This window comes from Alexandromys fortis, unplaced genomic scaffold (assembly GCF_014885135.2).
Source record: "Alexandromys fortis isolate MF-2015 unplaced genomic scaffold, M_Fortis_MF-2015_v1.1 scaffold_7, whole genome shotgun sequence".
NCBI lineage: Eukaryota > Metazoa > Chordata > Mammalia > Rodentia > Cricetidae > Alexandromys > Alexandromys fortis.
In genome coordinates, this window is record NW_026067920.1 from 11,872,752 (window position 1) to 11,885,859 (window position 13,108).

The 13,108-nt window shown below is 38.4% G+C and overlaps 1 protein-coding gene across 2 annotated transcripts in view; it reads left to right on the top strand.

Annotated features, from left to right (window-relative positions):
* Abca13 (ATP binding cassette subfamily A member 13) overlaps nucleotides 1-13,108 on the top strand; it is a 399,663-nt gene that overhangs the window by 339,514 nt on the left and 47,041 nt on the right. For both annotated transcript variants that reach the window (XM_050141226.1, XM_050141225.1), the window contains one exon: nucleotides 7,041-7,191. In XM_050141226.1, the coding sequence (XP_049997183.1) occupies nucleotides 7,041-7,191 (151 nt within the window). The remainder of the gene's footprint in view (nucleotides 1-7,040; nucleotides 7,192-13,108) is intronic.

Consider the following 13,108-nt stretch of genomic DNA (forward strand, 5'->3'; position numbering starts at 1 on the left):
AGATGGGAGTTTCTCTGTAGCATTGGAGCCTGTCCTGGGACTTGCTCTATAGACCAGACTGACCTCAAACTTACAGAGATCTGCTGGGATCAAAGGTATGTGCCACCACCGCCTGGCATTTTTTTCCCCATTTTTTTTTTTTTAAAGAAGATTTTATTTCTAGTTTTGGTCATTTTCACAAAAATTCTAAATATGGGTTCTTTGTGTTTATCCTGACTGGCCTTTGTTGGGTTTGACTGGAGCACCCTAGTTGCCATCAAATGTGTAAATTATTTGTTCAAATCCATTTCCTTTTTTCATCCCTCTTCTCTTTATGATACTCTGATTACACACAGGCAATTGTATAGCTCTTTTCTTTCCTTGTTCTTTTTGCCTTCATGCTTGTCTGAATATTTTCTTATTCTGTGTCCAGCTCCTTTTCCTGTACCTGCACCCTTTCCTCACTCTCATTCCATGAGTTGTTTTATTCTACACCCCATACTGTCCAGTCCTAGAAGTTCTGTCGTTCATTTTTATGTCTGTAATATTCCCCTCTGTATACTCTTATTCTTTTCAATAGTTTTTCTTGAAATCAATTCTTATTTGACTGTTATTTTTTCTATTCATTTTCTTCACAGATTCCTTTTTAACTTTATAAATCACATCTATTGTGGTCAAAATAACATGTTCATTGTAGTAACAGGAGACATCTCAAAGTAGAATGCTATTGTTTAAAAACGTATTCCTCTCTCATACGTTATATCCCGTCCACAGTTTCCCCTCCCTCCACTCTTCCCACTCCTCCCTCACCACTCATTCCTTCTCCTCTAGATCCACTCCTCCCTGCTTTCCCTTCTGAAAAGAGCAGGCCTCCCAGGGTTATCAAGTGAACATGGTGTAACGAGTTACAACAAGACTAGGCACATATCCTCATATCAAGGCTAGATGGGGCAACCCGGTAGGAGTCAAAGGGTCCCAAGAGCAAGCAAAAGAGTCTGAGATGCCCCTCCCCCACTGTTAGGAGTCTTCCAGGAATACCAAGCTACAAAACCATAATAGATATTCAGGGGACCTAGCTCAGAGGCCTGAAGGCTCTGTGTTTGCTGCTTCAGTCTCTGTGAGCCCCTATGAGCCCTGCTTAGTTGATTCTGTGGAACATGTTCTCACAGTGTCCTCCATCACTGTGGATCCTACAGTCTTTCCTTCCCCTCTTCCCCTCTTCTGTGGGACTCCTTGAGAGTCCCACCTAATGCTTGGCTGTGGGTCTCTACATCTGCTCCCGTAAGTTTCTGAATAAAATCTTTCTGATGGTAATTGGGCTAGGCACTGATCTATGGGTATAGCAGAATATCATTAGGAATCATTTTATTTAACTTTTTTTTTTTTGCTAGTCATATTTGATTCTATCCTAGGCCTCTGGGTTATCAAGTATCAGGTTACTGACCCTCCAGGAAGTGTCGGTCATGGTCTCCCTTTTGTGGTGTTGGCCTCAAATTGAACCAGTCATTGGTTGTCTATTCAGTTGGTTGGCTAGCCAATAAGTCTCTTTATTTGCAGCTTCTTTTCCATAATTCCACATTGGTGAAGTGATTAGTACTCATATCATTGAATGTTGTGATTCTTTTCCTTCATTAATATTGACAAGCGTCAGAATGAACATCATTGGTACAAGCATCTATGTAGTGCAGGTATGAAGGGGTTTGAGAACTTCCATAGAACATTTGTATATTGATCTTTTCCTGACCATGTTTTGGTTAATTAAGATTCAGTTCAAATACTTCAAATTTTATACCTTAAGTGTAACACCTCAATGGTTATATTCATAAAATTGCATGGTAATTTTTAATATGTAACTCCAGAATATTTTTATCACCTTCAAAGCAGACTCTGAACGTATTAGTTTTTCTTTTTTGTCACTCCCTTCCCTAGTCATCAACTATTATGAATCCACTTCTTCCTCTGTAGCTCTGTCTGTCTATATATGTGGATCATATAAATGGAGAAGTTCCTATAAATAGTGTTATATAATAAACCTATTTTATTTCTACTTTGGATTTTGTCAAGTGTGGTGTTTTGTCTATTTGGATGGCATATGATATTTGTACTCCATTAATTCAGTATATAATGATTAATTTTAGCATACTGAACTAACATTGCCTTTGTTGACTTTATCTTACTTCCTTATATCTAATTATCCCTATGTATTACTGGATTTGATTTCCTTATACACATGGTTCCTGACCTATTGGATTCTAAACATAGTTTTTCAATTCATTGCTATTAGGAAAGAGATAGGCATTAATTAGAAACTGTACTTTGAATTTTCATCTCTTCTAAGGTTAATAATATGCAGTAATAATACTTACAAAGTACTCAAGTGTAGGTTACTTTGAGTCGTAAGAATGTATAAGGTAGACCAGCTTGAGCTATAATGTCCATTCGTTGAGCAATTGAAAAGTAGTAATGCAGCCCCTCCCCAGCAGAATCTCGTTACAATAGCCTGGAACTTGATAAATAGCCCAGGATGGCCATGAGCTCACAATTGTCTTGCCTTTATGTCTGAAGTGCTAGAATTACAGAAATATGTAAACACAGATGGTAGTAAAAGCATTTTTGATGTATGATGTTTTCAGTTCACATTGAGTTTACTGGGCCATAACCCCATTATTAGTTAATGAGAATGTGTGTTTTATAAGAATTCGTCTGTCTGTAGTCCTAATAAATTGCAGAGGTTTATTTCCTTCTCATGTCTTTGGTTTCATTATCATTACAATTCTTAGAAATCAACTCAGAGTTATACTTGTCTCTTATTTGTTTGAAACAGACTGTGAAGGGTTGATGTTAGTCTTCAAACATTCATTAAAACTCACTACTGAAATTATCTGGTCCTAGGGTTAAATTGTGAGCACTTTAAAAAGTACTTGTTCAACCTACTTCCTGTGCATCTGTTGGAGTTTGTTCTTCCTCAACCAGACAAAAGTACAGTTGCTTGTTTATTCTTAAGTGTACCTAAGAATACACCCTATGGATCTGTCCCCATAAGGATGCTAGTACTATTGCATCATAAGCCTCTCTCTTTCTATATCTTAATAGAAATGCTTCTTGCAATTTTAACCATGTGAATCTTTGTTTTTGTTAATGTTATTTGTTTTGTTTTTGTTTTTTTTCCCCCCTTGGCCAGTGTAGCTAAAGGTTTATTTTCCCAAAGAATTAACTTGTGACTTTGAAGGTTTTCGTTATCTTTATAGCCTTTTCTATTTTATCTATTTTTTAAATTTTTGCTTTGTTATTTCTCGTGATCTAGATGTACTTTGTTCCATTTCTTTTTTTGTTGTTGTTTCAGATCAAGATAGTTCATATATTTTTACTGAGACTTTTAGGTAAATGGAAAAATAATTATCCCTAATATTTTCTGTAGTTATAGTAAAATATTTGAGGCTGCAAGGAACTTATAAGGCATTGCATTTTTCAAATGTTGGGATTGAGTAAACAAGTTTTAACTCCCTGGATTTTCCATTTGAGTCTTCCTGTTCCCCAGTAACAAGCTCTAATTCCTTGCATGAGTTTCAAGGCTAAGGTTTCATTGTAGCTGATACCTTTACCACTATTTCCATCAATATCTAGTAATTCTACTCCAAAGAGGAATTTTGCATTTGGTGAGAGTGGGACACCAGGCAGTTCTTTTCTTCTTATGTTCATCCCATCACTGTCCTCAGGTAGAAAAGCCTGAGATACAGATTCTCTTCATTTTCTCCTGTGTATGGGCTCACCTGTTTTCGTCTGACTCTGTAGCCCCATATCTTATTTTTACCTCTAAAGAATAATACCAACTCTGCTTAGTCCCTTAGCTTCTCAGGAGCCACTTCATGCATCTCATTGTTATCTGTCACAATGACCTTTGCTTCAGGAAGATGAGAGCACATGTTGCCTATCACAGTGAATTTTCCTGTTTTTTGCATGCATGCCTGTCATCATTGTTAAACTTTACCTGGGTGTGTCCTGCATTGGATCCAGTTGTCAGTGTTTCATGGGGCAAGGCTTTCTGAGTAGTTTTAATTAAATATTTTATGTCTCTTTGGTTATAAAATTTTTAGACTTTCAATAAATCAAATCCCAGATTGACACTCTGATAATGTATTTAAAATAACATGTTTGCAACTATAGATAAAATATACATAAGCATGATCATAAATGTATATACACATACACACAAAAATTATATATATATATATATGTGTGTGTGTGTGTGTGTATAATTCTATTGAGTTTTTTTCCCTATTAAGTTTTCCAGAGTTAGTTACTCAATATCCAGGGATTCTTGAAACTTGTATTTTCATTCAATCTTTGCATTTTTGAATGCGAGAAACAAATACCCCACGGTGAGCCCTGATGTAAAATGTATTCATTGTTTATCAGACTACAAATTCAAGAGGACGTCTTCCTTGACAGTCTCATTTCCTATGCAAGAATGAGTAAAGGACATGCATGTTGTAAGAATGGTTGTGTAACAATCATAGTATTACTGCACACTAGAGGAAGAAGATTCTACCAGACATAAGTCAGGTGAAGACTGCCTGCTTCAGAGATGAGGATTTATTGCAGTTTTTCCATGGTAGAAGGAAAAGTTGGACTATTAATTCCCCCATGTGGCCTTTGTAAGGATAATGAACCGGTCAGAATACTTGAAAGTGTGGTAAGGAAGGAAGGGGAAGGAGGGATCGGGGGAAGGCCAGCTGGACTGGGACTGAACAAGCATGTGATCAGACTGGACTCTCTGAATGTGGCTGACAGTGAGGGCTGACTGAGAAGCCAATGACAATGGCACTGGGTTTTGATTCTACTGCATGGACTGGCTTTTTGGGAGCCTGGTCTGTTTGGGTGGACACTTTCCTGGGCCTAAATGGAGCAGGGAGGGCTTTGGACTTCCCACAGGGCAGGGCATCCTGACTTCTCTTAGCACTGGAGAGGGAGGAGGTAGAAATTTTTAATAAATAAATAAATTTGTAAAAAACAAAAAAAAAACAAAGAAAAGAAGAAGGGAAAGGAGGGAAGAAGAAGAGAGGGAAGAGGGAAGTAAGGAGAAAGGGAGTGAGAGACAAAGTTGAATTTGCCTTCTTCTGCCTTTTTATTTCATCTGACCCTCAAGCAGGTGGGATGGTGCCTCCTGCTTTAAGTGTGCCTCCATGAGTCAGGGATTTTCTAGAAATACTCTCACAGACGCACTTGGAAGTAACATTTCCCCAATGTTTATATATCTAATTTATTTATTTATTATTACTTTGTTTTTGAATTAGAATATAATTACAGTATTTCTGTCCCACAAACTATCACAAATACTCCTTATTGCTTATTTTCAAATTCATGACCTCCTTTTGCATTATTCTTAATTAAGTCAAATTAATTTTTATTAAACATCTCAATCTCCCATTCTTTGAGATACCAGTGTTTCTGACCCAATCTCCTTTTGAAGGAGCCACCTCTTAATTCCTACTTAAAAGACTAGCTTCCACCTTGTAAGTTCAGAGTCTTCACATGCATCCTGGAGAGCGTGAATTAAACTGAAGTGCATTTTGTTAAGGGAAAGAATCTGTGGCATGCTCCACGTGTTCCTTCAACTCTGTGACATTCTGACAAAAGGCAAGTCACAAAGCACAAGAACACCACTGCTCCTGAAGCCTGGCAGGAAGAATAGAAGACTTTAAAAGAGTGAGATTAGTCTTTATGGCCCCGTAAATGGTTGACACTATAAAATAAAACTGCAGCACACAGTCCAAAGCTGCCATACATGCTAGACTCATCTATTAGATCAGTCATAGCATTTTTGTCATGCTGGTAGAAGCTGATCTCAATGGGAGCATTGTGAGAGGGAGGACAGCGAGGTATGGAAGCTACTGAAGACCTTTGCAACTGGACCCATTAACTCTTACTACTTTTCATATATTCACTGAAAGTTTATTTGAATTGTTATAATTAAATTGAATTGTGAAATCTTCAACTGTAATTTTAAGGATTTACACATTATTTATAATAGTATCTTTGTAGAAATATTACAGATAGCCTTTTATTCAGAACATATCACATGCCAAATATGAAGATCGGTGCTAGACACACACATATACACATACACACACATATATACACATATGCTCATACACACTCATGAGTGTGCTAATCTCATGGGTTGCTACTGGGATGGAGGAAACAGTTTTGTTTTCTACCATCTTAGGTTCTATGTTAAGACCCTAGAAATTAGACTAACTAAGACATATTTAATTTCATATATACAGACAAGAGTTTTACAAAGAAAAATTATGTATTATACATAATTATAAATAGAGAGGGTAAATATAGAAAAAGAAGCAAAGATGGAAAAAGAAGAGACAGAGGAAGGTTTCCTTGTGTTTCTATTACTGTGAAGAGACAGCATAACCATGGAAACTCTTATAAGGAAAACATTTAATTGGGGTGGCAGCTTACAGTTTCAGAGGTTTGTTTCATTATCATCATGGCAGAGAGCATGGTGCCATGCAGGCAGACATGGTGCTGGTGAAGTAACTGAGAGTCCTACATCTTGCAGGTAGCAAGAAATGGTCTGAGGGGATGGGTTTGAAGAAAGAGGCTTATCCACAGGTATTATCAAATGAAAATGGGTTTGGCATTCTGGGGGGTGGGAGAAGAAGTGTCTAGTAAATTAGTCTCCTCTGTTTGTGTTTGTAGGTAGTCAGAGAAGTCTCTGTAAGTAAAAAATGTAGAGATACCTTTGCAAGTTATCATGTGTTTTACAAAGGGGAATTTGGTGAACTCTTTATCAGGGGACTGGGGAGATTAAACAGCTTTCTCAGAGTTTGTTGGTTTAAATTAGTTGAATAGTCCTTGTGCCAAGATATATATTTTAGCGTGGCATTTTCTGGTACCCTTCATTTTGTCATTAGATGAAAATATTTGTGCAAAATTGTTAGCTATAGGAAACACAGAGTGGTGGAAACTGATGAGTTAAATTTAAGGGATAGGTTGATTTGTATTCATGAAGCCTTGTCAGCCTGTTTTACTTGTGTGTGCAGAGACATGGTGGATCTGACTTCTGCTGGCAAAGTGGGAATTCTCTTTGGCTACTGTCCACAGCAGGATGCCTTGGATGAGCTCCTGACTGGCTGGGAGCATCTCCAATACTACTGCAGCCTCCGTGGGATTCCAAAACAGTACGTTCCAGAGGTAAGCAATCTTGTGGTTTTCCGAGGAAAAGGATCCACTAAGGGCTGCTGGTTCATTAACTATGGCTCCAAGGCTGTTCTCTCTCCCCAGGATAAGAAGTCATATCAGCAGATGAGTTCAGGGAAGTCATTTTCCAACATTAGGTTTTATTGATATTGTATATGGAAAACTGTATCAGTGAGAGAGTTCTATGCAAGGAGATAAGCAAAAAATATGTTCTGTTACTTTGTATCTGTACGATTTTCTCTTGTTCCTATAGATATTAGATTTCCTGGTCTGTGGTTTGTGGTCAGGAACAAATACTGCAAAACTAGACACAAAGTGTTTGTGGAGCTTGGGAGTTACTAAAGTGGATTACAGGAGCAGGCAGAAAGTTTCTGGTGAGGAGTGCCTTTCTGGGTGGTCTCAGGAGAATGAAGGAGCGCCTAGAAGGGCAAGAATTCTCAGGCCTGAGAGTGATGGAAAGCAGGTGAAACAGTGAGCAGGGGAGACTTGACTCTTCTGTTGATGCAAGCTGCGGTCAGATCAGAGCTACTAGCCTTGACAGACAGCTCAGAGAGCATTTAAAGTAGGAATGCATCAGAACGGAAGGTGCTTAAGCACATTTTGGCCTTTACACACCTCTTTGTAGTATGTGAAGTGCCGTCTAGATTTCTGGTTCTGCAAAAGAAGTAGGATAAAGGGGGTGGAGATTATCAATTAGAGTCTGTAGGAGTGGGACATCCTAGGATTCACAGTAGACAAAGCTAGTAGCCACTGCTCTTACTGGTCCATGACAATTCATTCTCTGTGTTGTTTTATTAATGCTGTAGTCTTTCTTTGTTTTATTTTTGTTCCATAACTTATAGCTGCTCCAAAGCCAGAATAGAAACTCTCCACTTCATTGCTCAGACCCAGGACACTTGACCTACCTCCCATGTTAATAAACAAAGCTAATTGACCACCGAGTAAAGTAGAACTTCTCTTAATATCCAATACCAATATTTGGCTCTATTTTTAATAGGCATTTCCTCTGTCATCTCCCTCTTGTTAGCTTTTGATTGAAAACGTAGATTGTTGGCAGTGGCTATAATCTGGCCCCTCCTGTCTGGATGAATGCACTTATGACGTCTCCCTTAATAAGACTTGGTGCTCTCTGTCACCCAGGCAATTGCTTTCTGATTATCCACTGTCCTTCAGTCCGTGTTTTGAACTCCTCCACTGAGAAGTTCCTTTAATGCTCACCAATTAGGAACTAGCTTTATTTCTTTCATGAAGCTGTAGTGGATTATGCAGATGATACTGTGACTTGCTCATTCAGCGGTTTCTAATAGATCCACACATTTTCTACATATTCCTAAAGGACATAGTGCCTCTCCAAGCCAGTTTCTCACTACTGTAAATTGTGTGAGCAAATTGAAATGTAGAATAAACGTAGGGTTCTGAGGTGCTTATTACAGATATTAGTGTTAGGCAGCATAAAATGATGATCCAATTAATGTAGTCAGGAACCATATCCTAATGTTTCTTTCACCGTGGATCCCACACTGGTGAGGTTACAAAATTGGGATGAAAACTCCCAATAGCTTGATGGCTGCACGCCCACCTTAACATTGCATCACGACACATCCCGTGTGTGAATATGGTGGTGTTAACAAACCCCCTGCCATCAGCTCTGTCAATGACTGCTATACACAATGCTTGACTATTGCTGGTTTAAATATTTGCGGCACTATAATGTAGTTTCTTCTGCATTGGTTTACTTCTACTTACAAAAATGGGTTATCATAAAACCGATGTCCTGGCAACAGCCTCATGCACCTTGTATTTACCATAGCTCTTGATAGTACTGAGAGGTCATATTCATGCTAAGTGATTGACAGCTACTACGTTGCACTGGGAGAGAGTTCTTTGAGGTTCACAGCATGATGAAATGTCTCAAGATGCAGTCGTCAGAATGCATCCTGCCCTTAAGAAATGTGTGATTGTCGTTCTGTATGTATGTCTCATACCCTGTTGAAAGCAGTTAAGAAGTGTTTGCCTGATTTTAAAATCGGAGAAAGTGAAACCCAGAGTGATCAGGTAACAGCTCTGGAGCACAGGCTTTTGATTGACACCACCCTGACAGTTGCTAGCTAGTAGACTAGAACAAAATATCTTCCATCACTGACATCTCAGGCTTTTTGTGTGATCTAGGAAACGGAAACTGTGTTTAATGACTATAGATGCACTCTAGCCTGGAGCTTTTCTTTTCATTTTCATTTTTTAAATTAACTTACTTTTTTATTTAAAAGTAGTATTTTTTCATTTTTCCAATTCCCCCTCTCTTCCCTCCACTTACTCCCCACACCTTCCTCGACCCCACCCACATTGATTCCTCAGGGAGGGTAAAGCCTCCCTTGGGGATTCAACAAAGTCTGGCAAATCTAGTGGAGGCAGAACCAAGCCCCTCTCCCTGTATCAAAGCTGAGCTGAACTCCAGGCACTCAATATGGTAAGTTTGCTGATCGGTTCTATCTATAATCTTGCCCTTTACAATTGCAATCCTCAAATGTTTACTTAGGCAAGGAAAGCTTACCCCTTCGTTTGACTTGAATTTAGGTTCTGCTCGTGGAGCAAGTTTCCAGTCCATTGTTCACACTATACAGTTGTGAGCAGAGGGTGCACTTCAAGCTTGTTAACACCATACAGTTGTGAGCAGTGAATGCACTTCAAGCTTTTTCACACAGTACAGTTGTGAACAGAGGTTTCACTTCAAGCTTGTTCACACTATACAGTTGTGAGCAGAGGATACACTTTAAGCTTGTTTACACTGTACAGTTGTGAGCAGAGGGTACACTTTAAGCTCTTATTCGACCGTCCAAGTTGGCGAAACATTTAGTATTGGGTCAGAGCTGCATGCCTCTAGAATGCACTTATAATCTGTGAAGGTAGGAGAGTATGTAAGAGGAGATTCTGATATTTTCTTAGCTAATATATCCAAGCAAAGCATCTCACTGGGATGAAATCTGGTGAAATCTGTGTTTTGATCTTCTCTGGGATAGGAATTGGAGCTTACTGGTCCTGTCTTTGTAAATACCTGCACATTGTTCTTGGAATACATCTTTTTTTTTAACATTTGTTTTATGTGTATGGATGCTTTGTCTGAATGTGTTACTTTATGCCAGAAGAGAGCATCAGTTCCATAGATGGCTGTGAGCCACTATGTATATGTTTGCTGGGAATTGGACTCAGGACCTCTAGATGCTTAACCCCTGAGCCATCTCTCCAGCTTTCACCATGGCTAGAGATCTTTCTTCTCTCTCTCTCTCTCTCTCTCTCTCTCTCTCTCTCTCTCTCTCTCTCTGTTTCTCTTCTCCCTCTCTCTCTGTCTCTGTCTTCCTTTTTAAAAAAGTTTTATTTGTTTATTTTATGTATTTGAGTGCTCTATCGGCTTTGTCTGAATGTTTTACTTTATGTCAGAAGAGGGCATTAGATCCCACTATAGATAGTTGTGAGCCGCCATGGGTTTACTGGGAATTGAACTCAGGACTTCTGGATGAGCAACCAGCACTCTTAACTGCTAAACCAGCTCTCCATCCCCCAGAATATTTTTGAGTGTTGCTTTCAACAACATTACTGTAGACACTGCTTACATCTTACATTTCTTTTTCTCACTTATGGTGGGATTTGAAAAGAGCTAAGATTTGAAGTGAAGAAGCATCACTGGTAGAGGGAAGGTCACGTGATGGCTTTTCCCTTGGAAATCCTTGGCTTCTTTTTCCTGATCAATGTCTCATTTTCACCTTGAATTTCACAGAACAGGTTTGATATGGCCATCAGACTTGCACATGGGCAGTTTTGGGCTCAGGAATCTGATGAGTGTTTACGCTTTCCTGAACAATGTATTCTGACTACAGGATATTCCCCAAAGTTCTAACATGCTGAATGTGTTATAGCTTGGGCCGTAACGATAAGGAATTCCAGTCTTCTGCTCTGAAGGTGGCACACTTTGTAGAGCTTTCTGAAAGAGTGACATCTGTAAGATCTTGTAACTTATGTCATTTAGTTACTCTGGGACAACATCAGTGAGACTTTTGTGGCTGATGACATTTTGAGGTGTAGGTAGCACTTTGCCAGCCTTGATTTCTAGGTCATTGCATTTGCCATTATTTTGATAGTGGCACCGAGTGCAGAAAAGATCGCAACAAAATGCTTCTTATTAGATCATTTTCAGTTATTTCCCAAAAGTGACATTCCATTAGATCATACATTTGCTCCCACACATTCTAGAATCTTCCCTGTGATTAATGGCTCTGGAACTTGTAGCCTGTGCTATTTAACCTTTTGTGAAATTAGAAAAATATGACAAACACTCTTTGGTTTCATAAAAATAACCAACAACATTTGGCAAATTTATTAGCAATGTATTTACTCTGAGGCGCGTTGCTTTAAAACCAGGACTTTTCATCATTATTTTGCTTTGTTTCTCCCCTTTATTAGCCTCTTTTTATCCCTCTTCTGAAGAGAATGAAGTATAACACAATAAACATTTGTAAAATATGTACATTTTGAACGTTTTCATAACTCTAAAAAGATAACCCAAATTTTCACTTTTCCCATTTCTGTTTGTTTTTGCTAGTCTCACAGCTCTTTGTATTCATAATTTTCCGAAAGTGTCGACTGCCTGTGTGACCACAGTGCTGCTCTCACTGAAGCAAAGACTTCTCTTCTAGGAAGCCTGCTGCCTCCCTCTGTCTTCCCTATGAGCATCATGCAGGACAAGGCTTACAGTTGGGCTTTGTGATCCCATTGACACTATGGGTTGTCTTTAAGCTTCCCAGCATAGGCTTTCTGTCTGAGTCTTTTCACTGCAGCTCCCCAATTAGCTATTTGTGCTTGTTTGCTAATTCTGTATAAAATATTTTGAAGTTTTTTATTTGTGTAAAGAGGCTTTTATTCAATTTATTTTAATAGACATAATTGGACTAAATGAATACAGGGGAAGGGATAGAAAATGACTTGAATATTTTCATTGAGAATAAAGTATTGACCTTGAGATGGCTTTCTCAGAGACTGTGGGAGACTCAAGATTTAGTCTCTATCTACCTCCTGGGCCTTGACTTCTCTTTCTTTGACTCACACTGTTTGAGCACGGACCAGCACTTGTGTCTTTTAGTTTGTCTTCTAAATTATTTTGAAGCCCTACAAATACAGACTGAATAATTTAGGTTTACGATGTTGTCATCCAAAATATTTTGAAGTTTGTAGCATATCATGATCATTATCTTATCATAACCCTAAGTTTTATATGTTTGTGAAAAAGTATATGTATCATCTTAACACTGTTTTATTTAGTGCTTTAAAATATACAATTATCAGTTGTCATAATCTTATATAATTTGTCCTTCTACAATTCAACTAAGGTCTGCTTTTTCACTAATTTGATTATATGACCGTATCTGAAAAACAAATCTTCATTTACATCTGCATTAACACCTTGATTAATGTAGATTTTTATCTACACAAGAATTATATAAAGTGTTTATTTTTAGAATTGTACAGACAATTGGAAACAAACAAACAAAATGCCTAACTTGGGTCCCATATAAGAGACAGAACTAGACATAGGTAAGAAGTAAGTTTAGGGCAAATTATTCTGGGGAACATCAACGTAAGTGTGGCCTTAAAGACTTGGATGATGTGCATTGGGGAGGATGGAGATTTGAATTAAAATTTAAGGGTAAAGGGGTGTGTGGTAAGATACAGAGTGGAGAGGTGGATAGAAGAGAAGCTATGAGCCTGAGGGTAAGGGCTTCAAAGGTAACTCTGGTGGCTGAGGATGGATGTATGTTCTGATGAATGAAGTAGCACCCTCGTGAAGTGAACAGATACTTCTTGGCAGCTATGAAGAAGAAACTGGTACCATCTTTCTTCAGTCTGGATACTGAATAAATAA